Source organism: Onychomys torridus, chromosome 8 (genome assembly GCF_903995425.1).
Source record: "Onychomys torridus chromosome 8, mOncTor1.1, whole genome shotgun sequence".
In the NCBI taxonomy this organism is placed as follows: Eukaryota; Metazoa; Chordata; class Mammalia; order Rodentia; family Cricetidae; genus Onychomys; species Onychomys torridus.
The window spans coordinates 90,831,261-90,852,894 of NC_050450.1; the positions used below are offsets into that span (position 1 = coordinate 90,831,261).

Below are 21,634 nucleotides of genomic sequence, written 5' to 3' on the forward strand. Positions count from 1 at the left end.
CCGGCTGGCCTCGAACTCAGAGATTCATCTACCTGCCTCTGCCTCCCAAGTGCTGGGATTAAACACGTGGGCCACTACACTCAGCTGGCTTTGAACTTCTGATGGGCATGCCTCAGCATAGTAACAATGTTGCTATGACGGCTTATCCTGTGAGCACTGCCCTAAAATCCTTTAGTTAACCCTGTGTATGGATGTGAGCCTTCCATGTAGTTCTTGAGAAAAAAGGGGACAGATAATAAAGTAGTGAAGAGACAGGTGACAGGGAAGAAGGAAGATCCAGATAGAACATAAAAGAATCGTAATGGTCCCACAGGCCGTCCACAGAGAAGCCCCTCCTGGAAGGAGAAGCACACAGTAGGCATCTTAGGGATTGTCAGGATCTTGTAAAGACAGAGTTTCACAAATTTGAACATCACCTCTCAGTCCCTGTCTTACTAGGCTCCACCCCGTGCTCCAGCTTGCCTTCCCAGCTCTCATTATGGGATGACTGAGAGAGCAGAGCGTAGGGCAGGGCTAAATGGGAGTGCTACGGCAAAGGCCTCCCCACGTTCTCTACTCAACTATGGCTGGTGGGCCTCTGTGAGCAAAATCTAATTTCCCAAGACACACTTACCTCTTGCTCTGTGAAGAGGATGTCAGTATAGCATAGCTGGAAAAAATTCAGTGATGTTACCACCTGAATTCAGACTTCTCTCCCATACACACACCATCATTCACCTTCCCTCACCTCCTCCCATCTCAAGGGGCTTCCCCCAGGAGGAAACTACACTGAAGACAGCAGGCTATTCCCACAGCAATTCCAGACAATGACACCCACACACACACATGGAGAATGCTCCTTCATGTGTGGAAAAGGCTGAGTGTGCAGGGTGGTGGTAGGGTAAGACCATACCGTGGCTGGAGAGCTAAGCACATACATGGCACTGGATCTTAAAGGGTGGTAGAGGGAGACATGAGCATGCCTTTAAGTCTCGCATGTCACAACAGTCAATCTGGCAGAGTCTGAACATTTATTGCACTGAGACTAGCTGCCACTGTTGGCCTTGTTCAGGCATTTAAATTTACTGTGAAAACAACAAGGTCCAATTGTATGATATTTATAGAACAGGCTATTAATAAAATGACAGGAAAGAGGAGACTATAAAAGTCAGGATACATCACTGAGGAGGGATCCCAAAATGCAAAACAGATCATCTAAAATTACTACAGGTTAATGTTCTCCACCCTCCTGAGAAAGCTGAAATTATTTGCTTACACCTATTAATGAAGTACAATCACACAGCAGCAGTCTGCAGACACCACTGATTGATTATGAGTGCAGGGTGAAGGAAGGGAAGGGGTGAGGCCTCCCTCTCCATTCCAAACAGCTTGGCCCAAGGTCTACTCACATCTTGGTCATAGCGTTTTCTGATTTCCGGATGCGTCTGCTCTATTAAGCAATCTACAAAGCATGTCTGAAAGGAAAGAGATGGGTAAGACTTGCCAATTATGGAGGAAAATCTGTGCCCCTTTCCCCAAGCTCCCAACCCACCATGTAATTCAGGCATGAAGGGAGGAGGAGGAAAACAAGGAGGATTATGGGACAGCAAAGGATTAACATAGAAGCCATAAGATTATTTTTCAATGAAAGAAGAAAGCTTTCTTGGAAAGATCTCCCTTGGGAAATAAAAAGTTATAAAAATCAAAGTAAGGCTCAATTTCCACTTTTTGTCCAGATGTAAACACACTGCTCAGGCATGTAAGTGGCTTAGGAACAGGCTCCAGAGATGCTGGAATTTCACAACAGTTCCAAAAGAGCATGCAGGGAGTATTGTCCTCAAACCACCCACTCTGCCTTAGGACTTCAAATTTCCATCTCTGTGACTCTAAGGGCTCAGAAGATGAGCGGGTACAAAGAGAAATCCTGTTCCAAGAAGCAGAACAGTCTCACCTTGCCGTGGTGGAGATGGCCACAAAGGGTCACGTTTCGGATGAGCTCTGAGTTGTCCATCAGATCTGCTAAGAAACTGGAAGGAGAAAGGCAAAGAGAAAAGAACTATAACAGAAGCCGCTCCACCCCAACAGGGGGGCACAAAGGTGTTTCAGCTACTTTCAGCCAGGACAACTTTTAGTCCAACTGCAGAATACCCAGAGAAGAGTATCTGGATCTACATGGCCCTGGCTGGGGGTGCCCATGAGACAACACAACCTGGAAACGAACCAGTGCCCTTCAGATGAAAGTGTTTGTGTGTGGGTCACAGAGTGCATGGGGAGATTGGAGGGCAGCTTTTGGGAACTGGTTCTCTCCTACCATGTGAGTCTTAGGAATAAACTTAGGTCGGGAGACCTGTCTATCCCACTGGGCCATTATGCTCACCCTTACAGGGATTTCAACAGTAAAATGATTGAAAAAGAAAGGCTGAATGAAGAAAAGGCAGGCATGGTGGACCACGCCTGCAATCTCAGTGCTTAGGTGGTGAAGGCTACAGAATCAAGACCAGCCAGGGATGCCTGAGACCCTGGACAGGGGAGAGACAAGACGGATGCAAAGAACAGCTGGGCACAGTGGTACACGTTTATAATCTCAATACCTAGTAGGTGAGGCAGGAGAGCAGAAATTTAATGTCATCCTTGGCTATCTAGGGAATTTTTGTCTTAAAAACAAAGGAACAAAAATCAGGCTGGGCGGTGGTGGCATACCCTTTAGTCTCAGACTCAGGAGGCAGAAGCAAATGGATCTCTGAATTTGAGGCCAGCCTGGTCTACAGAGTGAGTTACAAGGCAGCCAGGGATACTCCAAGGAACCTTGTCTCAAAAAACCAAAACAACCCCACCCGCTTCGCAAAAACAAAAAACAAAAAACCCCACCACCATCAAAATGTATATGGAGAGAGACAGAGACAGACAGACAGTCAACAATAAAAGGTTATCAGCAGGGGCTTCCTGGGGCCATTTTTCAGCTGCTAATCACAGCTGTGGTAATCTCAACACTGGTAATTGTAACACTGCATTCATCTCAAAGGCTGGTTCCCAGAACTACCCTGGGTTGGGGGCAGTGCTGGGACAGAAGAGGAAACAGTTGACATCTGGATGAGAGCTGAGAGAAAAGACTGAACTTAAATATTCCAGCAGTCATAGTTCTGGTGGATCATAAAAACCGCTGTCATAATTCTCTGGCTCCTTCAATCATAAACCACATTTTCCTGCCTTAAAAAAAGGTGGCTGCACTATTTCTTCAGAGAGCTGAGAGAGGCCTTATAACTTACTCCATCTCATACACCGTGACAGGTAATGTCTGCTCCATCAGAGTGAATTTCTTGGTTTTCACTGGCTTTATAATGGGCTCTAGGGGGGGGGAAAAGAAAAGTAGTGACATGTAGTTAAGTATAAACCAAAAATACAGAGCTCGATTCCACTGGATTGAGCTTCAAAGCACATGCTATATAACATCAATTTGTTTTATTCTCAAGGATCTGTCAGTCAGGTTGACAGTGGGGGATGCTATTTCAGCACCAGACAGCAAAGAGACCTGAACTGCGCACTGAACAGTGTGAAGCTTATTGGGTGTGATACGGTGAAATAATGGATACAAAAATCCCCAAGTCTCTTTACGTTTTAAAATGGAAACGCTTTCCAGAACCACTATTAAGAGTTGGACAGTAAACAACATGAGGACTGCTGAGAAGGGCTGGGATTTGCATGGAAAAATATCAGACCAAAGAGAGAACTTATGTATATATTTAATTATTTTATCTCATGTGTATGATGTTTTGCCTGTGTATATGTTTGTATACCATGTGTATGCCCAATGCCCTCAGGAGTCAGAAGAGGGCACTGGATCTTCTTTTGTGACAGATGGTTGTGAGCTGTGTGAGCTGTCATGTGGGTACTTGGAATTGATCCCAGGTCCTTGGCAAGAGCAGCCAGTGCCCTTAACTGCTGAGCCATTGCTACAGGTCAAAAGTACTAACTCTTCGTTTACTAACAAGCTGAGAGTTTTGCTGAATATTAAAAAACAAAGTTAACTGAATGTTAATCCATTAACAATACTGGAAATTAGGGCTGGAGAGGTGGCTCAGAGGTTAAGAGTACCAACTGCTCTTCCAGAGGACCTGAATTCCAAGCCCAGCACCAACATGGTGGCTCACAACCATCTGTAATGAGATCTGGCGCCCTCTCCTGTATGCATAATGAATAAATAAATCTTAAAAAAAAAAAATAATACTGGAAATTAAAGGGAAAAAAAAAATCACCCAATTCATTGACTGAACTTTGAAGATTTGCAGACAGCTAGGCAAGGTTCCTCCAGCCATACCTGTGAGGGGCTGAGTGTCTTCCTCCTGAACTATGGTCTCCACCTCAGGGCCGTACACCTCCTCAGCTGTGGGGTAGTACTTCTTGTCCTCGTGCAGCACCACCTCCATGCCAGGGTGGTCATCATCGTGCTCTCCCACGTCATCCTCATCCTCATCCTCATCCATCTAAAGGCAAGAGGGAGAGGGAAGACAGAAGGGGTTCCTCTTCCTGCTTGACTACTGACTACACCTTCTGGGGAAGAACCGACTTTCTGCATCTTCCTTTAAGTTCTGTGATGGGGAGGGAGGTCCCCACTCCTTGGAAGACCCTCCACTCAAGGGACACTGGGGGCTTTGGTCATGGCAGCTCTGGTGCACCAAACTTGCCCCTCTCTTAATGGAATCACTGGCCACAGTGGACTGAGATTAAAGAAAATAGCTCATTACAACACAGCCAATTAGGGGATTAAAAAAAAAAAAATCCAAACAAAAAACCCACTTTCTCCAAGAGCAAAAATCAAGAGCCAGAGGCAGAAATTAGGAACAGACCTGTATCTTTCCATTTTTCTCTTAGACTGACAAACTGGTTTTGGAAAACTGTCTTCTTTACAGGTAACAGGTGTTGTTGAGAATGAAAAGCTGAAGCCCTCACATGCTGTGAGTGGGGAACCAGTGGTGCTGCGGTGCTGCCTCGGAAAGCTCTTCAAAATGTTCAACAGAACAGTAAATACGATCAAGCAATTCTAGCCCTAAATGGTGTCCTAGTTAGGGTTTCTATTTTTTTCTTTTCTTTTCTTTTCTTTTTTTTTTTGAGACAGGGTTTCTCTGTGTTGCCCTGGCTGGCCTTGAACTCAGAGATCCGCCTGCCTCTGCCTCCTGAGCGCTGGGATTACAGGTGCCCTTCAACACTGACCGTAAGGTTCCTATTGCTGTGGGAAAACACCATGACTACCTTGGGGAGGAAAGGGTTTATTTCTGCTCACACTTCTACATCATAGTCCATTACTGAGGGAAGTCAGGGCAGGAACCTGGAGGCAGGAGCTGAAAAGAACCCATGGAGCAATGGAATGCTTTTTACTGGCTGGCTCCTCGTGGCTTGCTCAGCCTGCTTTCTTACAGCACCTATGACCACCAGCCCAGGGTGGCACTCTCCACAGTGAGCTGGGCCCTCATCAATCAGTTGAGAAAATGCGCCACAGGCTTACCCATAGGCCAGTCTGGTGGGGGCATTTTTTCTCAATTGAGGTTTGTTCCCTCCCTCCCTCTCCCCACTCCCTCTCTCTCTGTTTTCCGAGACAGGGTTTCTCTGTGTAGCTTTGGAGACTGTCCTGGAACTCACTCTGTAGCCCAGGCTGGCCTCCAACTCACAGGAGGTTTTCTCTTTTAAGAGGACTCTAGCTTGTGTCAAGTTGACAAAAACCTAGCTGGTACAAGTATAAACCTCAAATACACAAAATTACAAATGCAAAAAAATGTAAATAATAATAATAATAATATTATTATTTGGCTTTTTCAAGACAGGGTTTCTTTGTATAGCTTCTTAGTCTGTTCTGGAACTCACTCTGTAGAGCAGGCTGACCTTAAACTCACAGAGATCTGCTTGCCTCTGCCTCCTGAGTGCTGGGATTAAAAGTGTGCACCATCACAGCCTGTCGTAAATAATTATTCTTGGTAGTGTTATTCATAACAGCAAAAACAAAACTAGAAACTCCAAAATAGACCAACTTATGACTGGGTAGTGAAATATATGGCTTTCATACAAAACAGTATTTGGCAATAAAAGGAAATGAAATGCACATATCATCTGTGTGCATACTGCTACAACACAAATACACATAGGTACAACTCTAAAACATGATGCACAGTGAAGGTAACCAGACATAAAGGCTCCATGGTGTATCATCTCATTTACATGTAAATACAAAGGGAAAGAAAATAGGGTGGAAGGAAGGCTAAGGTTAGCAAGTATAGATTCTTCCTGGGATGATGAAAATGCTCTAAAGCTGATAATGGTGATGGTGCTATAACTTTGTGAATATCCTAAAATCAACTAGATGAAGTGCTTAACAATTAATTGGCCCCAAATGTTAAGTCCTTACATATCAACTCCTGGTTACAAGCAACAGTGAGCAAAACTATTCCTCATCAGCTAAAAGAGTCTTGGGGTGGGGGTGGGGAGAACATTCTATTTAGTTGAAACAGCAAACGAGAGGACTCCAGCCAAGCAAACATGGAGACAATGAGGGTTAGCCAGGAAGCTAACATGTTTAGGAGTAGAAGGAACAATGGAAGAGTAAACTGAAGTCACGTAAGAGGAACCACAGAGGACCTTTCAGATCATTTAAGTAATCTGACACACACACCCCATGGTTGGTTTGTGTGTGTGTGTGTGTGTGTGTGTGTGTGTGTGTGTGTGTATGCTGGCAAAGTGCTGTCTTTTGAGACAGTCTCTCACTGTCACCCAGGGCTTGTGGATTAGCTGAAACTGGTTGATCCCCCTGCCCCAGCCGTGTCTGCCTCCCCAGCAGTGGGTCTGCAAGAGCACACTATCACACCTGGTATCTTTATGGGTTCTAGGGAACAAACTTAGGCCCTTATGCTTGTACGGCAACTGAGCCAGTATCCTTGGTCCTCACTTCACTTTTTTCTAGAATAATAGTTTCAACTAGGGTAATCCACAGCAGCAGTTTTAGCTCAGTGCCTTGGGCTCAAACCTCAGCACTGTGTGTGTTGAGGGAAGATGGGGACGACCCACTGTGTTTCCCAGCCTGAGAACATCCTGAAAGGAAGGTTGGTTAGGAGCCTACTGCAGTACTTTAGTAGAGACAGTGACTTGCACCCATGGTAGCTGTGACCGTGATGAGAGGCGGTTGAAGCCTCGAAACACTTTGTAGAATCAAGTGTTTTCTAATAAATGAAAGTATGCTTAAGGAGAGAGAGGGGAGGCCTCTGACAGGAGCAACTGGAGCATGGCACTGGTTTACAGGGGTAAGGAAGACTTTAAGAGAAGTATGGGGAGGGACTCGGAATCAGGCATCGAGGAGAGAAGCCAAGTCAGATGCAGGACACAAAGCTGAGGTTCAAGAGAAAGGATTTGAAGACAGAAACCCCAGAGTCTCTGGACATAGAAGTCACCTGAGACTGGATAAGATGACCAGTACAGATTCTACTGTGTAGTTCTGGCCTGTGCCTCTGCCTGAGTGCTGGGATTAAAGGTGTGTACCAAAAAGGTTTTAAGGTGGAGTACCAAGTCCCCCACTAGTGAGGGAAACCTGATGGTGCAGCGGAGGGGAGAGAGCTTGAGTGGTGAGGAAGGACGGGGTGGGGGTTAGCTGGCTGGAAACAAACAATTCATCCACCAGAACAGAGCGGAAGGCATCGTGCGCAGAGAGGTGGGTAGATACAGTGGTGGGCGTTTGCTTTCCTTCACACAAACTCCAAAATGTCAACCAGTTAAAAAAGAGAACGCAAACCCCTCCAGTGGCAGCTGCCTGCTGCCTCCTGCCATCTGCACGTTCTACGTAAACCCAGCGGCCTGGGGTTACATCAGCTCTTTCAGCAGCCAGACATATCCTACCAACAGGCTTCCAAAACAGCTACCAAGCCAATCCTCTGCCCCACACAGCGATGCATTGGAATGGAACCGTGGGCTTTCCTGTGATAACTTCAACTTCTCAACACGTCTCCACCCGAGCATCACGCAGTAGCTCCAACAAGCCTCACATAACGCTAGAGCAGCCCTTCAGCACTCCCTTCCGTCTGCTGACAAGAAGCACTCCTCTAGGTACTTCAGCTTCCCTCGTACTCGAGCAGTCGCCCAACCCACATCTCCACATGAATGCTGGTAGCTCTGGGATGAAGCCCTGGCTGGTTGTCAGGCCTCAGCCCTCCCCTCACTGAAGGAAGGACTCCAGCATTCTGCTTTGACCATGTCATCCCTTGCTCTCAGTTTTCCTTTACTTTTGAAACAGGGTCTCACTGTGCAGCCCTGGCTGTCTTGGAACTCGCTATATGGACCAGACTGGCCATGAACCCACAGAGATCTGCCAGCCTCGGCCCCTGCTGGAGTTAAAAGTGTGCACCAGCTCACCTGGCTCTCACTCCCAGTTTTCTAGGCAAGGCTTTCAACTCTCTGTGCCTAACACCCACAGCAGTCCTCTGAATACTAGACTCTGGTGATCTGGAAAAGAACGGTCTTCTCGCTGTACTCCTTCCCTCACAATGAGCACCCTTCTTACAAAATTTCTGTAGACCAGGCTGCCCTCGAACTCAGGGATCTGCCTGTCTCTGCCTCCAAGTACTGGGATTAAAGGCGTGCACCCAGCTTCTTTTTGTTTTTTAAAGACAGGATTTCACTCTGCAGTTCAAGCTGGCCTTGAACTTGTGATCTTCCTGCTTCTACTTTTCAACTGCTAGGATTACAAGCATGGACTACCATGGGCAACAAGCTCCCAAATCCTATGCACATCTCCCTTAACAAAATCACATGTATCTCTTTACTGCTAGACACTTCAATACGGAATTTAAAGAGTCATCCTATAATCCTAAGGCACAAAAATCATGAGTTCACTGCCATCCCGGGCTACTTAATGACTTCTAAGCCAGTTTGGATATAATCTCAGCACCTGGGAGACTGAGACAGAGGGGTCATTAGTTCAAGGCCAGCTTGGCTGCATAGTGAATTCCAGGGCACTCTTGCCTATACAGCTAGTCTCTGCCTTTTTTTTTTTTTTTTTAAAGTAAAGTATTTTTAAAAAGTATTTTAAAATAGCTGGTGTAAACCTCAGTAGAAGAGCACTTGCTTACCAAATGTAAGGCCTTGGGTTGAAATCCCAGCACCAAAAAAAAAAAAAAGGCTGCACACTAGGAAGAAGTGAGCAGCAGTCATCAGATGCTAATCAGCAACAGGGAAGAATCCCAAATGCTCCACTCATCACAAAGCAGAGGGGAGACAGCATGAAAGAGATGGTGCGATAGCACACCATCATGCACTTAAGTTTAAGATTTATGCACAAAGTAGAGACTCTACATATTTAGCAACTCACACCAACAGAACATATATACGTCGTTAGAATGACTACTATGGTGGCAGTATGGGAATAAATTAATTAAACAAGAGCAGAGACTTAGACAGCAGACACTGAGCAGCTCAGGAGTGAGCAGCACGCACATGGCCCTCCCCATTCACTTTTCTTTCTGTGTCAGCAGGTTTAAAGGGCTGTAACTCACCATCTTAAACCCAGCCAGTGTTTTCAGTTCACCTGCACAACTGCACAATCACCACCACAATCAGCTTTGGACACTTTTATCCCCCACAAGGAACTCTGTCTGGAGTTCTCGTCTTCCAACCTGGGCACCCTCTGGTCAGCTGCTTTGTCTCTACAGCTGCCCACATGTTCTCTGGGTCCACATCAAAGGCTGCTTCCTTAGATGTGGCTGTTGGTCACGAGGGTCAGGAACTTTTCACTATGGTACTGAATCTGTATCACCTAACTGGCATTTGTCTCCTATTATGAATATTTTTGTACTTCATCTCCTCCAGGAAGGCAAAGCTGTGCCCTGCTCTCTTAGCATCATGAATCTTTGCAGAGTAGAGTTCTACGAACAGTGACCGAATGAAATATTGGCTTTACTTAGTCTGGACTCCAGATTTGCTGGGATCATTTTGAATTTTGATTCTGTTATCTAATATGTTAGCTTTAATGTGCTATGCAAGTTTAACAGCTCCAATCTCTACCTGCATGCAAGTCATTGACAGAAAGGCTAGAAAGGACAGAACAAAGCAGCGATGTCTTTGTGTGCAACAGGAGGCTCTCCGGGGCTAACTGGCCAGCTAGTCTAGACAAAGGGATGAGCTCCGATGAGAAATCTTATTTCAAAGGAGGGTGGACAACATTCCTGAAAAATGACACCAGAGGTTGTCCCCAGGCCTCCACACAAGCACATAGGTGCACCTACACACACATGAACACTCTACACATGCATATAAAATAATTAAAAGGTTCATAAAGGAGAAATGTTGAGCATTTGCTGCCCTTTCAGAGAACCTGGGTTTGGTTCCCAGCACCCACATGGCAGCTCACAACTGCCTGTAACTCTAGTTTTTACTAATTCTTTAGAGCTATATTTTGGAGACAGGATCATAGTCCAGGCTTACCTCAAACTCATTATGAAACTGAGGCTGACTTTAAACTCCTTATTTCCTGCCTCCATTTCCAAGTGCTGGGACTACATAACATTCCTGGCTTTATAAGAAAGTGCCTTTTGCAAACCTCAAACTATTTTGAACTTTGTCTTCCATTCCCAAACTGGAGTAATAGAAATCTGCACCCTCCTTTTTTGTATGCCTCTTTGTTTTCTGAGACAGAGTTTCTCTGTGTAGCCCTGGCTGTCCTGGAGCTCCCTCTATAGACCAGGCTGGCCTCAAACTCAGAGAGCTGCTTGCCCTGACTCCCGGGTGCTGGGATTACAACTATGTGCCACCACACCACCCAGCTTTGTATGCCTCTTCTAAAATCTGAGCTTACAAGGGAGTTCCAAGTGCAGGTGCACTGACATAGATGACTGCCGGCTCCTAAGCTGGGTTCACTCCTGACTGTCCAGGACACTGCAGAGAGCTGGAAGAGTTATTCCAGAACTAGTACTAGAGCTCAGGTTCTAAAACTGTCTCGTGAACGGAACTCTTACATTCCCTTCTGAACTCTTGGGGCCAATATAAAACCCCGTAAAGTCATGTTATGAAAAAGGCAACATTAGAAATACATGTAGGTTATTATAGGAGTACTGTTTAAAAGGGAGGAGGATAAAGAAAACAATGTTTAGCTGGGCAGTGGTAGCTCACACCTTTAATCCCAGCACTGGGAGGCAGAGGCAGGCGGTTCTCTGAGTTTGAGGCCAGCCTGGGCTACAAAGCGAGTTCCAGGACAGCCAGAACTGTTACACTGAGAAACCTTGCCTGGAAAAAAACAAAAGAAAACAAAAACCCAACCCCCCAAAAGAAAAAAACAATGTTTGTTTTACCTCATCAAGATCTTTTGTCTCTCTCCCCAGTTCATCATCATCTTCATCAGAATCAAGCTCTGGTCCAATGTAATTCCCAAATTCATCATACAAGTCAGTATCCATGATGCTAAAAGTCAAGAAGAGAAGCAGTCAGGATCTGGCAAGTCCTGAAAGCCTGCATCACACCCTGTCTCCTTTACACACCTTTCCCTCAGGAGTTAACTTGTGACTGACCAATCTACTGAAGACTCTCCCCAGAGCCCAGTACTTTCTCCACTTCTCTGTCCTCTAATTTTACCTATTTGCACACCCCTCACCCTCTTGACTTTATTTAGGGACAGGGCTTCTTGTTGCCCAAGCTGGTCTCAAACTCTATGTAGCCCACACTGGTCTTGAACTCCTGACCCTCCTGCCTTAGTCTCTTTAAGTGCTGGGATAACAAACATATGCCCCGTGCCTGGCTTTATTTATTTACAATTTTTTATTTACTTTTATTTCTGTGTACAGGTGTTTTGCCTGCATATATGTCTATGTACCATATTCCTAGACATGATGCCCACAAAACCAGAAGAGGAAGTCAGATGCCCTGAAACTGAAATTCTAGACCAGGTGTAAGCTAATGTGTGGGTAGTGAGAATTGAACCTGGGTCCTTTGAAAGAGCAGCTAGTACTCTTAACCACTGAGCCATCTCCCCAACTGAGCCATCTCCCAATTCCCACCTGGCTTTATTTTTAATTTTAAATATAGGGTCTCACTGTTACCCAAACTGGCCTTGAACTCTAGCTCTTCTCCCTCTGCCTCCCAAGCTGACATAACAGGTAACTCATGCCCAGTCCACCCTCCCCTTGTCTAAATTATTTACTCAATTAAATCTATTTATATGTGTGTACATGTCTGTGTGTGTCTATATGTGACTGTATGCACATGTATCGAAGACGGCATTGGGTCCTTTGGGGAACACAAGGATTGTCACATGGGTACTAGGATCTGACCGCCAGTCTTCATGACTGCCCAGCAAGTGCTCTTAACTGCCCAGACATTTCTCTAGCCTCTTTCTTCTTTTTCTAATACTAACATTCTCAAATAACACAATACAGTCATCAAAATCAGAAAATTTAATACTGCAGACTATTCTACCTAACACACAGGCCCCACCAAGTCTGACAAACTGTTTCAAAAATGAACTGCACAGCCAAGGATGCAAACCAGGGTCATATGCCTGCACTGAGGTAGCTATATTCTTTTAATCTACAACAGTGTTCTAGTCTTGATTTTTATGCCACTTTTGGAGATTACAAACCAATGATTTTGCAGAATATCCCTTCATGTAAATTTGCCTGCCTATGCTAGGCATCCGGAGCTGGGAAATCACAGAGGATGCTGTGCTCTGCTCGGCACACAATTCCAACTTGTCCTTATTGATGCTAACTTTGACTCAATTAAGGTGGCAGCTGAAAGGCTTCTCATTATAAAATTACTCATTTCCCTTTGTAATGAGTAAGAACTGTGGGCTTTTTCTCGCTTCAATTACTGAAATTCTGTTCAAAGGAACAGTTTCAATCTCACCTCCTTCAAGTTTTCCCAGACCTCTAGTGTCTCATTTCTGTGATGCTCTAACCTTTTGCACTTTCTTCAGTATTTTCTATCCCAAATGCTAGTTAACTATTTCCTATTCTCACCAACAACTCTACAGTTTGCAAGCAACAAAACTAAAGTATGGAGAAAGCATCGGGCCTGGGGGTTAAAGACTGATTCACCACAGCTTAATCTCATCTCTAACAATGACGTAGCTCAGAGCAGTCACTTTACCCCTCTCTAGAATTCAAGTAGAAAAATGCAGCCGGGCGGTGGTGGCGCACGCCTTTAATCCCAGCACTCGGGAGGCAGAGCCAGGCAGATCTCTGTGAGTTCGAGGCCAGCCTGGGCTACCAAGTGAGTTTCAGGAAAGGCTCAAAGCTTTACAGAGAAACCCTGTCTCCAAAAAGAAAAAAAAAAAAGAAAAATGGGGTGAATAGTCAAGGCATGAAAACTTTTAAAGGCACCAAGGAGATGGCTCAGTGGGTAAAAGCTTACAAAGCCAGATGCAGTTGCACAAGTATCTGTAATTATAGAAGGCCTACAGGAAATGGAAAGCAGAGATTCTTCTGAAGCTCAAGAGCCAGCTAGCCTGGTACTGGCAGTGATAAGGAGACCCTATCTCGAAACAGGTCAAAAGATGAGCACCAAATCCCGACGGTTGGCCTCAAACCTCCACCTGTATACTACAGCACACTTGCACCCTTACTCACTACACAAAAATATGCACACACACATACAGAGACACACAGAGCTGGGCATGGAGCCTTACACCTGTAATCCTACATAGTGAGCTAGAGGCCACCCTGAGATATATGAGAGACACTGTCTCAAAAAACAACAGCCAGGCAGGCAGTGGTGGTGCAGGACTTTAATCTCAGCACTTGGGAGGCACAGGCAGGTTGAGGCAGAGGCAGACGGATCTCTAACTTCTGAGTTCAAGGCCAATCTGGTCTACAGAGCAAGTTCCAGGATGACCATGGCTACACAGAGAAACCCAACAAACAAAATGTTGGTCAGCATATAATGTGACCATTCCTGAGTATGAGAATCCCTATGCTTCTTTGTGCTCACCTGCCAACACCCCAGACAGCACCTTGCACAAACAGTAATTTAATAACTGAATGGAATGTTTAAGTTTGAAATTCTGGTATTTCTTGTAGTAGACTGAATACCCTAAGGAGATCTGAGTATTAGCTGTAAATAAAATACAAAATTAGAGTGCTAATCACTGGTAATTAAATGTAAATCATTAATAGAAACTGATATATGTATTGTTTTTTATTTCTAAGACGCTACCATATTTATGTTCATTTCATTCTGCCCAAACTCCCATCAAGCGATGGCACAAACTTTTACAGAAAGTTGTTTATTGAACAAGCCAGGCTCATTTCTGCCTCAGAACCATTGTACCTGTCATTCCCATCTTCCTCCGGCTATTTATACCTTGTTAACTCATTTCTCCTTTAATATCACCTGCTTGTCACTCTAAAAATTCCCCCATATACACTTTCCAAGCCCCCCTTACACTAGTGTGTGTGTGTTAGGGTGCTTAGGATCAAATCCTGGGCCTCACACTCTACTAAACATTCTACTAGTGAGTTATATCCCCAGCCTAAGCAAATAAAGCCTTTGCTTAAATAGTACTTTGCTACTGATAAACGTTAATAATAAAATCGGAGCAAAACCCAAAAAAGACCCTTAATGGGCCCTCAACAAGATCTGTTGGGTTTTTTTTTTTGGGGGGGGGGGTTTAATGGGAATTAATGACATGTTTAGTTAAGCAAAGCTAGTCTCTAAATACTAAACCTGCATTTTCCCGCTACAACGCAGATTCTTAAAGGAATACTGAATCTTTTCTGTTTCGGCTTTTTGAACCAGACTCACTGCTTAGCCTAGGCTGGCCTTGAACCTGCAACGATCTTCCCGCCTCGATCTCCAGAGCAAGAGAAACAGGCGTTAGCCATCACAGCCAGCTAGGATGCCGATTATTTTGAAGGTCGGGAAAACTTGGCGGTGAAGGAGACACCCGTGGAAGGGGGAGTGGCAGGGGTCTGGAGCGCCACCTCTACCCAGGGACAGGATTTAAACTACGCAGGATATCGAGGAAACCCCGGAATCATCAGTGAGTGCGTGTGTTGGGGTGGGGGGGTGTCTTTCACTCCCTTTCCCACTCCAGGCTCCAATTTACCCCTGTGTGAAGCGAAAGGGATAAATACTATATAAATCTCCTCTTCCCGAGCTCATGTTCTCCCAACCTCCCAGATCACCCCTCCCAGGCCAGCTCACCCGCCGCCTGCTCAGCCGAGCGCTCCGAGTCCGCCGCCAGATCCCGCGCTTCCGCTGCACGCCGCGACAACGCCGGCGCCCGGCGCCAGGAAGGACCCCGAGCGCGTCGCCGGCCCGCGGCTCCTCGGAGGACAGCCCTCTGCCTGAAAAACAGCTTCGAAAAATGCTGGCTTCGGAAAGAGAAACGGGACAGACCGACTTGTTGCTCCTCGAAACAAAGCGTGAATTGCTCCAAAGAAAAGCAAAGCCGGAGGATTCACGATTCTGACCAGGCGCCTTGGGACACCCTGAAAGGGAGGGCCTTCGGGAGGGCCACGTGGGCAGACTAGTGGAGCTGTTGCTAGGCGACAACCGCTGTTGGGAGAGCGGTACACAGGGGTTCTAACAGATCCGAGATTTTCCTCCCAAAGAAAACAAGGGGTCCAAGACTGGGGCTGCTGGGTGAGGGTCTAGGGACAGTGTAAAGGGGATTATTCTAGTCATTCTATGATTGGAGAAGTCTTAGAACTCGTCAGGGAGGTGGACGGGGCGGGGGTAGGGGGTTGGAGGGGTGGGAGTCTCAGCTGCTCCCGAAGCTGAGCCTGGAGGAAAGATCATGAGCTCAGATGTTTTGGAGAGAACAGCCTGGACTACATAGCTAGACACCACCACTACCCTCCAAAATGATTGGCTAGAATCTGAGACACTTGAGTCCAGTTGCTGGGTTGCTAACACAGCCCACTGGGCACTCCACTTCCCATCGTTCAGAGCCCAGACTGGAACACATAGATACCCTTGAAAATAGCCGGTCAGACTCATACCGGGAGGCTACAGAACTTCAGTAGTGGGCTGGAGATAATGCCCACACACCACACAACCAGTGCCTGCAGCCCTCCATTGGTCAGGGATTTGGGGATGCAGACCATTGAGCTTTTCTTCCCTGAGGATGGAAGCCACTGAGCCTTTTTCTTCTGCCGCTTTTCCTCGACCCCCTGCTTAGTCATTGATTTTGGTCTAGGTGAAAATATTTTTTTTTCCTCCATTAAAAATACTTAGTGAAGTGTGAAATTTTGCCCTTGAGCTCAAGAGTAACTAATAAGATTCCCCCCTTTCTCTCTCTCTCTCTCTCTCTCTCTCTCTCTCTCTCTCTCTCTCTCTCCCTGTGTGTGTGTGTGTGTGTGTGTGTGTGTGTGTGTGTGTGTGTGTGTTTTCCTTTGTGGCAACAACCTGCCATAGAGAAATCCTATGTGAAAGAATGAAGGTTCAGAATTCTGAGATCTAAATGCTTTCTCAGCTGAAACACCCCCCAATTAATTGCTTTGTGGTAGTGCTGGACATCAAACCCAAGGTCTTGCATTCACTAGGCAAACTTCTACTGCTGTGCTAGCCCTTAGCGTCTAAAATACTGTTAGAAGGACAGAACAAAATGAAGACTTCAAACTGGAAGCTTTCTGTTTTCTGTGAGAAGCCTTGAATACGTTTTCATCATGCAATTCCATTTGATCTTTAAGGGGGAAACTAGACTTTTGTAGCACTCCAGGATATGTATCAGATTGCTTTGGGTTGTTTCACATCTCTGGCAAAGAACCCCAAAGCTTCGTGTTTACCCTGATACTGAACCTCTGCTGATGCGCATTCTTCTTGCCTTCCCAGGGCTTAGCCATGGAAAAGAATGGTGCAGTCAACTTCAAGACTTTGGAGAAAGAGCTGCAGGCTGCCCTTGCTGCTGATGAGAAGTATAAAAGAGAGAATGCTGCCAAGTTACGGGCCGTTGAACAAAGAGTGCCTTCCTATGAGGAGTTCAGGTTGGCTCGCAGCTCTTTGGAGCAGGCCCTTCTGTCATGGTGGGCTACAGAAGTTAAAAGCAAGCAGTCTAGACTCAGATCATTCTGGGCTTCGGTCCTGCCCCCACCCTCCACTACTTGGTGATCTCACCCAAGCTCCTTAACCTAGCTGAGACCCAGTTCTGTCTGTAAAGGAGAGAAATGGCTGTTATAGCTATTTGAGTGATTGCATGTAAGACTCTGAGCACAATACCTAGCCCACTTGAGGTGTATGAGTACTTTTAGCTGTCTAGGCTACTGTTGTTGTAGTCGCCACCCTATTTCCTGTCAACAAGCCTGGCTGGAGTAGCTTCCCCACACTCAGAGAAACATTAAGTTTCAATCTCTATCTTTGACCCAGAAGTATTGTCCTTGCATCACACCTGAAATCTCTGGAACAGAAGGACAAGGTGAGAGGAAAAAGAGCTGTGTCCTGGAACTGTCACAGTACTAGGGAAAGGACTTCTGAGGATGTGGCCACTGAAATACCCCAGGTAGGTGTGGGCCAGCCTCCCTAGCCCGGCAGGATTTCTCTGTGCTAAAGCTTTGACCTTGTCTGCTTACAACACTTACCACTTCCTTACGTCTCATGGAAGCCAACAGAAACAGACTTTCCCCCTCTAATCCCAGAACAGCAATCAGATGGTGGGACTGAGTTGAACTGGGCTCAGCAGGCCTTTAACGTTCCGTCTCAGGACAGTGGGAAATGGTATCATGACCCTGTGGCAGTATTAGAGAGGCACCCAGCCTGTCAGACCCTTGACTCTTGCTTTGAGTTCCTTTTTCTCTGCCAGAGATTTACAGTAAACTCCCCAATTTTCTCAGAGCAATCTCTGACTTACTGTAAAAGGCCAAACAAAAGAGCTATGTTTCCTTTCTCAGGAGGAAAATCCAAGTACAAATGAGACCTTCAAATCATAGCCTGGATTCCTTGGGCCCTCCCTCCCTCCTTTCATCCCCAGCTCCCTCATCTGAAAACGAGGCCGCAGAGGCCAGCCTTCCCCGAGCTCAGACAATAGTTCCAGCACTAAGGTGAAAACTCCTAAGCCCTCCCCATCACAGTTGCAGAGCAGCAAGAGGAGCTCTGTTTCTCTTTGCAATGCAGGAGAGAGCACCCTTCCAGCCTGCAACCTCTGCAGAGTTTTACCGTGATTGGCGGCGACACTTAAGAAGTGGGCCAGAGCGCTACCAAGCCCTGCTTCAGCTTGGGGGTCCCGAGCTGGGCCACCTCTTCCAGATGGATGTGGGCTTTGGACTTCTCGGGGAGCTACTGGTGGCACTGGCTGAGCATGTGAAGCTAAGTGACCGGGCAGCAGTGCTAGGGATTCTGCACAGCTTGGCTAACACTGGCCGATTCACCCTGAACCTGAGCCTGCTGAGCCATGCAGAGCGAGAGGCCTGCCAGCGCTTGTTTGAGAAGTTGCAGGCCATGGGCACCACCAGGCCCGTGCAGGAGGGGCTCAGCATGGAGGAGCCATCTGCTGGGCTACCGGGAGAGGATGAACTCCTACAGGAGCTGCTAGGGCTGTATGGGTTCCACTGATGGGCCTGGCTGCCCTCAGCATTCCCCAGTGGTCTCAGGAAGCATTCTTAAAAAGGACTTGTTTTATTTTATGTGTATGAGTGTTTTGCCTACCTGTGTGTCTGTCCACCATGTGCGTGCCCAGTGCCTGAGGAGGCCAGAGAGGGTGTAGTTATAGATGGTTGTAAGCTGCCATGTGAGTGCCAGAATCAAACTAACCCCAGTCCTCTGGAAGAGAAACCAGTTCTCTTAACCACTGAGCCATCTCACCAGCCCCCTAAGAACACATTTTGTGGTGGTTATCTTGGGGTTTCACAGAAGTATTGAAAGAAGTGTTGGGAGAAACCCACACCCACATCCCTTTTCAGGTAGTGGGCTTGCCCACTTCTCCAAATCATAATTTTAGCTATGTGGATCCCCAGGATACCAAGGGCCCAGTTGGTTGAGAGTGTTTTGCTACCTACCTTTTGAGTTTGCCATGTCCCTAGCCTTGAGAGGTGGGTGTGTTTTCATCTAAATTCTGGCCACACAGAGCTTCCTCCTAGAGGAAAAAAAAAAGAAAAGTAAATTCAGCCTGGCAGTGGTGGCGCACGCCTTTAATCCCAGCACTCGGGAGGCAGAGGCAGGCGGATCTCTGTGAGTTTGAGTCCAGCCTGGTCTACAGAGTGAGATCCAGGACAGGCACCAAAGCTAGACAGAGAAACCCTGTCTAGAAAAAAAAAAAAAAAAGTAAACTCACTGACCTCTAATGAAAGATAAGCACTGATCATAACTCTTAACCAGAATATTTATAACCCAAAGCCAGTGAATGAACAGCCAATCAATAATAAGCAAAGGCTCCTTCATTTGAGATGCAGAATTTTTCCCCAGAGACCTAGTTCTTTCTACAAGTTGAGCCTGGGAAATTACCAATCTATTGGCTCAGGTCTGGCTAGCATCCCAGATGTGACCAGCTGTGCAAGAGAGGGTTTCTGTTCTCTCTCAGGTTGAGGAAAGAATGCTCTCCTGGTCAGGCAGGGCGGAGGGCGCTTACAGCTCACTCTGGTCTCCCCTGACCCATTCTTGGGTGAGTGCCAGTGTTCTAGAAAGGTGAGAGTGTTAGGTTCTAGAATGATTTTCCCTCGGGATCGGGCCTGTTGCATTAGAACAGCATCTTGTACATCAGCTGGGAATAAATCGCCTTGCAACGGCTCTCTCCTCTGCAGTCTCTGGCTTCGTTCACCGGTTGTTTGACTCTTTCTTTATGTAGCTGCCTCCTCTCGGCTGTTGTTCCTAAAAAGCCATAGGTCTTTAGTCCCTTGGGTTTTGCCCTGGCCCCTCAAGATCCTCCTCCCTACAAGCATGAGGCTGGCCCACACTACCGTGCTCTTGTGGGCCTGGAGTAGTCTCCAGGCCTTTGAGATTGTGGAGAAGGAGAACATTTTTCAGCGGATGCCCTGCCCGGCTTTCCTGATGTTTGATAATGCGGCCTATCTGGCTGACATGAGTTTTGAGCTCCCCTGCCACTGCAAACCTGAGGATGTTTCAGCTGTGGTCTGGTATTACCAAAAGCACCTGGGAAGCAGCCACACCATAGTGCTTACAGACTTCGATGGGCGCTTGCTCACAGAGGCAGCTCATGTTCGAGTAGGCAGTAGCATGCTGGTCCGCTTCAGCATCCGCATGTTCAGCCTGTTGGTTTTCCGGGCCCAACCAGAGGACTCAGGCCTGTATTTTTGTGGTACCCGTAAGGGGGACTATTTTTATGCCTATGATGTGGACATCCAAAGCAATGAGGGAATGGTAGCCACCTTCAAAGACAGGGGCCAGGAGCCGTTGCCAGATGAATACTATGGGAGCCTCCATGTCTTTACTACCTTCTGGGAGTGGACTCCCTGTGACCGCTGTGGGGTGCGTGGAGAACAGTGGCGCCTTGGACTCTGCTACCTGCAGAACCCTGACCTCTCCCCTCGGTACCTTAAGACAATGCCCGATGTAGTGTCCTGTGGCTCTCGGGCTGTGCCCAGGAAACTGCACATCAAGACCAGGTACCACACACCTGAGCTACTGATTCAGAGCTGCCTAGTGTCCTGTGAGAAGAGGCATCAGATACGGAAGGGTATGCTGACAATCTACAACTATGTGTCCAAAGTGGGCAGCCGACCCTGGCTGCCTCAGGTACCCATTCAATTCCATCAGCAGAGACTAGGCCACGGCCTCATCATCTCTTGTCCTGGGGCCCGGCCAGAGCATGCTGTGGCCTGGGACAAAGACCATCAGCCCCTCTACCGCACACAGTACCTAAAAGGCGTCAATAGATCCATGAGAGTGTTCATCGACCATGGCAATCATCTCCACATCCGCTTCACCCGGTTGAGTGACCGAGGTATCTATTACTGCTGGCGGCAAGGGCTGAGAATCGCTGGCTTCCGGTTGGGAGTAACATCTCGAGGACGCTACCCAGCCTCGCTCTCAGACCCTGAGACTCGCAGCGCTGTGGAACTCACCCTGCTAGCCTATCTGCTCATCACTGCGGTCTTTGTCACCATTCACCTCTGTCGCTGCTGCTGCTGTGCATTTCGCTGTTGTCCCAACTTCTCCACCCATACCCTTCTCCAGCTGTGAAAGCCAGTTGTGTTCTAATATGTTTGTTGAGTGATACCAGATGCCTCTGATGGGCACCTTGGGCTGGGACACGTGACACTATGATGTACAAGCCTATTGTTTACAACACGCTCCCAGTTTCACGGGAGGGGCCTGGGTCTAATCTGGAAAAGTGGAGACGCCTGAGGGAGGTCAGAGGTCAGAGACTGGTCAGGAGGGTACACGGACAGGCACACGTGTCTTCTCACTTCACGTGTCTTCTCACTTCACGTGTCTTCCAATTGCTGGAGGACGTGCACTGATACCCATCAGGTCACCTATCAGTGTTGTTGACTTGGAGGTGCTTTGCGCTCGAGGTCTGCTGGGCCCTGGTTGAACTGGATTGGGTGGGATGGAGAAGAAAGAAAAGCAGAAGGAGCTACTGTCTTCCTCTGCTTCCAATTGTTCTGGGAACAGCAGAGCAGCAGGTGAGAAGACAAAGGTAAAGACGGGGACCAGGAATGAGTGAAGAAAGTGACATCCAACACAGGACTTTCTTGAGTGGTGGTACCCAGGCTAGGGATTGGGGATGAGAAGAGCGTCTGGA

General features: G+C 47.0%; 3 protein-coding genes across 5 annotated transcripts in view; 2 read left to right on the plus strand and 1 right to left on the minus strand.

Annotated features, from left to right (window-relative positions):
- The window catches only part of Eftud2 (elongation factor Tu GTP binding domain containing 2), a 43,767-nt gene extending 28,542 nt beyond the window's left edge, over positions 1 to 15,225 (minus strand). The window contains exons 1-7 of the mRNA XM_036196121.1: positions 15,142 to 15,225; positions 11,295 to 11,403; positions 4,295 to 4,460; positions 3,246 to 3,324; positions 1,931 to 2,006; positions 1,389 to 1,454; positions 614 to 649 (exon numbers count right to left, since the gene is read on the minus strand). Coding sequence (XP_036052014.1) covers positions 614 to 649; positions 1,389 to 1,454; positions 1,931 to 2,006; positions 3,246 to 3,324; positions 4,295 to 4,460; positions 11,295 to 11,399 — 528 coding nt within the window. The 5' untranslated portion in view covers positions 11,400 to 11,403; positions 15,142 to 15,225. The remainder of the gene's footprint in view (positions 1 to 613; positions 650 to 1,388; positions 1,455 to 1,930; positions 2,007 to 3,245; positions 3,325 to 4,294; positions 4,461 to 11,294; positions 11,404 to 15,141) is intronic.
- A 224-nt stretch (positions 15,226 to 15,449) lies between these two features.
- Positions 15,450 to 18,587, plus strand: Ccdc103 (coiled-coil domain containing 103). Of its 3 annotated transcripts, none has more exons than XM_036196122.1 (4): positions 15,450 to 15,582; positions 16,774 to 16,925; positions 17,305 to 17,437; positions 18,049 to 18,587. In XM_036196122.1, exons 2-4 carry the CDS (start codon positions 16,783 to 16,785, stop codon positions 18,484 to 18,486), a joined length of 714 nt encoding a protein of 237 aa, XP_036052015.1. In that variant the 5' UTR covers positions 15,450 to 15,582; positions 16,774 to 16,782; the 3' UTR covers positions 18,487 to 18,587. The 3 variants fall into 3 exon arrangements, with proteins under 3 accessions (XP_036052015.1, XP_036052017.1, XP_036052016.1); XM_036196124.1 differs by having other exon boundaries at positions 17,308 to 17,437; XM_036196123.1 differs by lacking the exon at positions 15,450 to 15,582 and adding an exon at positions 15,727 to 16,138.
- A 1,219-nt stretch (positions 18,588 to 19,806) lies between these two features.
- Fam187a (family with sequence similarity 187 member A) lies at positions 19,807 to 21,069 on the plus strand. The gene has a single exon (XM_036195081.1). The coding sequence runs from the start codon at positions 19,807 to 19,809 to the stop codon at positions 21,067 to 21,069; it is 1,263 nt and encodes a 420-aa protein (XP_036050974.1).
- The last annotated feature ends 565 nt before the right edge of the window (positions 21,070 to 21,634 follow it).